Here is a 3,423-nt window from a genome sequence, read left to right as displayed (position 1 = left end):
CCTGGGGAGGAGAGGAGCGCCTCAGTTCTGGAGTAGGATCCGAAATCTCGGCAGAGGGGGCGGGAAGCGACGCTGACACACCGGCCAGGAATGCAGTCGGGTCGCCCTGTCTAGCCTCCGTCCCGTGGCTCCGCCCGCCGCCCCATGCGGTGCTGTACGGGTGGGAAGAGGCGTGAGCGGGTCCCCCAAATCCGCGTCCACGTGCTGCTGTTTACACGGGCCCCGGGGCAGGGAGGAGTCGACGATCAGGACTCCTACTCCCTCTCCCTTCCTCAAAGCCACCGGGAATGTTTCCCACGCACGAGACAAAATCCTCGAAGGCATCTACAAGTCCCATTTGATCCACAAGCCCCGCCCCTTAGCCCGCACCACCCCACGCGTGTCTTGCTCCCGGGTCCCAGGCCCCGCCCCCGACTCCACAGGCTCCTCCCCCTGTGTTTCCCGCTTCCCTCCGAGTCCAGAAGCTCCGCCCTTGGCCAATACTTCACGCCCTCGGGAAGGATTACCTCCATTTTTCCATTTTCCCACTTCTCTCACTCAAGTTCTGAACTTCCGAGGTATCTGGGCCTCCCCAGAAGGGATTGTAACACTGAAAGCACAGCCTTGCCAGCCAAGGTTCTTACCCGTCTCTGTAGGAATTTCAGACCAGTCGATCTTCCTGTCTCTTTAAGAGTTAGTTCCTACCAGTGTGGCTGCCCCTTTAAGGCGGTGTTGGAACAAATCTTATCTAAGAGACTGTGGAGGAGATCCGCCGGGGCCTGGTGAGGCTCCGACTTCCGCAAAATAGCGAACCAGCTGCTTTCGGAAGCAAGTTTTCGGGAAAAAAACCTTTCCACGATTGTGCGCTCTGAACAAGTGGAAATTTCCCTCAATTCTGTCCATAGAGCGGTCAGGCGCCGAGAGACGCTCCCCCGCGATCTCTTACCACTTGGGCGCTCCCGGATTAGGCCCCACCCCTCGGACTCACGTGGTGGGCAGCGGGGTCGGAGCAGCCCTGGCTGCTGGGATGGCGTGTGGTGTGAGTCCCGTCCTGGAAGGGACGCAGTGCGGCGGTGAGCGGTCGGGTCGACGGGTCGCGGAGGGTGGGCTAATGAGAGGGAAAAGAGACACCCCGGAAAGTTCGGGCGTTAACAAGGGTATCCCCAGAGACAGGTCCTGCGGAGACAGGGTATCTCCCAATGCGGGAGACGGGAGTTCGGATAGAAACGGGGTATCTTGTGGCGGACTACTGACGGAGAGAAGGGCGCCCCCAGAGGTTGGATCGGTGGGGTGGGGACGTCACTGGGAACAGGCGCGGAGAGGAGAGACTGGGTAAGGGATTGGAGTGCTCACGAGGTTGGGACCAACAGACCGATAGGTTTCCTGGGGATTGGACTGGCAGGGAAGTGTGAACAGATCCATGTTTCCCCTTCTTCCACAGGTGCTGCTCGGTTTTCTTGTCCTGCCAGCTTTACCGTGATGCCCCCAGCCTCAGAACACCGTCGCTTCTCCTTGGAGTCACTGACTGGCCCAGATACGGAGCTGTGGCTTATCCAGGCCCCTGCAGACTTTGCCCCAGACTGGTGAGCGGCCCCATACCACTTCCTGGGAATACTCCCCACCCCAGAGGTTGAACTTAGGGGAAATTTAGGGGAGTATTTTTGAGTAACCCAGAAATGCTGCTTCTAAGCTCCTTTCCTCTGTCCCACCAAAAGGATCTGACCAAGCCTCTGCATTTCCCCCTTTCTCCCCTCAGCCTCAATGGGCGGCTGGTGCCCCTCTCTGGCTCCCAGATTGTGAAGGGCAAGTTGGCAGGCAAGCGGCACCGCTACCAGGTCCTCAGCAGCAGCGGCCCCCAAGCTGGAGAAGCAACCCTGCTGGCCCCCTCAGCGGAGGCGGGAGGGGGACTCACCTGTGGCCCAGCACCCCAGGGCAGCCTAAGAATCTTTGAGGGTCCTCAAGAATTCCTGTCAAGGACCCCTCTGCAGCCCATTCCATCAAGTCCCCCGCCACAGATTCCCCCTGGCCTGAGGCCTCGGTTCTGTGCCTTTGGAGGCAGCCCACCAGTCACAGGGCCTGGGTCAGTGTTGGCACTAAAGTCACCCGCCTCAGGGAAGAAGAAAAAGAAGAGACAGATGCCAGAGGCTTCAGTCACTCAGGAGGCAGTAAATGGGTACAGGGCCCTGGAGATAGATACAGCTTTGGAGTCCCCAGAAACAGATGTAGGGAAGAAGAAAAAGCAGCAGCTAAAAGAACCAGAGGTGACAGAGCCCACAGCTGAGATGTCAGAACCTCCAGGAATGCTGTTACCAACCACCACCAAGAAAAGGAAGAAGGCCAAAGGGGCAAAAACAGTCAAGCCAGAAGTGGGGATGCCGGAGCCAGAAGAAAAGACGGTGAAGCTGGAACTCGTGGTTAAAACCGAGCCTCTGGAAGAGACAGTCCAATCCCCCACCAAGAAGAGAAAGAAACAAAAGGGGACAGAGGGGATGGAGCAGGTGGAGGGGATGATAGTTGAGTCACAGCTGCAGGTGAAGGTTGAGCCACAGGAGGAAGCCATCCCACTGCCCCCCATGAAGAAGAAGAAAAAAGAAAAGTGGCAAAATGTGATGACCGAGCCAGGGACTGAGGCGCTGGAGCCAAAGGCGAGTCCTCTGGAGCTTCATGGAGACCTGAAGCATGAACTGCCAGATGAAGTTGAGCCTCAGGCTGAGACAGCTCTGGCATCCACCAAGAAGAAAAGGAAGAAAGAAAAGTGGCAAAATGCCATGGTGGAGCCAGGGACAGAGGTGCTAGAGCCTGAGCTGTCGGCATCGACCAAGAAGAAGAAAGAGAGAGGACACAAAGTGACAGAGCCAGGGACTGGGATGACTGACCCACCAAGGGAGACAGTGGAGCTTGAGGTCAAGGCAGCTCCAGCATCCACCAAGAAGAGGAAAAAGCAGGACTGGGAAAGCTGGGTGCCAGAGACAGCACCCCAAAAGGAGATGCCAGAGCTGCTGCTGAATCCAGAGTCTGGGGAGGTGGCTCCTATGGAAGGACGGGAGAAGAAGCGGAAGAAGCTGCAGCAGGACCCTGCGTAGTCTCCCTGGAGAAAACTGAGGGAAGCTGATGGTGGCTACTGGGGGCCATCAGAAGGTGAGAGCACAAGAACCCCTCCCCAGCGATTGCACCAGCAAACCCAGCAGGAGCCTGGACTGCAAAAATGCTTTATTATTACACGGGGGCCTCCTTGGCAGCGGAGGTCATCGGGGCACTTTCAAGAAGGGCTCATGTAGGACATCAAACAGCCTCCGGGCCTGGAACAGAGAGAGAAAGAAATGAGGAGCCAGTCATTAAACGAGCCTTGTGTTTGGTACATCCAGAGTGAGTTTTTGTTTTATTTTCCTCCCAGCTTGGAGCAGGCTCTGGGGTCTAGGAGGGAAGTAGTCCAATATGGACTCT

At 57.2% G+C, this 3,423-nt stretch overlaps 1 protein-coding gene across 1 annotated transcript; it reads left to right on the top strand.

The window, feature by feature from the left end:
- The first annotated feature begins 966 nt into the window (after positions 1-966).
- LOC103583761 (DNA-directed RNA polymerase I subunit RPA34-like) lies at positions 967-3,398 on the top strand. The gene is made up of 3 exons (XM_008564993.1): positions 967-1,052; positions 1,421-1,562; positions 1,736-3,398. Exons 1-3 carry the CDS (start codon positions 1,007-1,009, stop codon positions 3,060-3,062), a joined length of 1,515 nt encoding a protein of 504 aa, XP_008563215.1. The 5' UTR covers positions 967-1,006; the 3' UTR covers positions 3,063-3,398.
- The last annotated feature ends 25 nt before the right edge of the window (positions 3,399-3,423 follow it).

This window comes from Galeopterus variegatus, unplaced genomic scaffold, assembly GCF_000696425.1.
Source record: "Galeopterus variegatus unplaced genomic scaffold, G_variegatus-3.0.2 Scaffold27827, whole genome shotgun sequence".
Lineage (NCBI taxonomy): Eukaryota > Metazoa > Chordata > Mammalia > Dermoptera > Cynocephalidae > Galeopterus > Galeopterus variegatus.
This window is presented reverse-complemented; position numbering and strand designations above follow the sequence as displayed.

Excerpts from the sequence above, each read along its gene's own strand:
- LOC103583761 (XM_008564993.1), top strand. The coding sequence starts at position 1,007 with ATGGCGTGTGGTGTGAGTCCCGTCCTGGAAGGGACGCAGTGCGGCG. Across the intron at positions 1,053-1,420 it reads GGAAGGGACGCAGTGCGGCG|GTGCTGCTCGGTTTTCTTGT; the intron begins GTGAGCGGTCGG and ends CTTCTTCCACAG. Across the intron at positions 1,563-1,735 it reads GCAGACTTTGCCCCAGACTG|CCTCAATGGGCGGCTGGTGC; the intron begins GTGAGCGGCCCC and ends TTCTCCCCTCAG.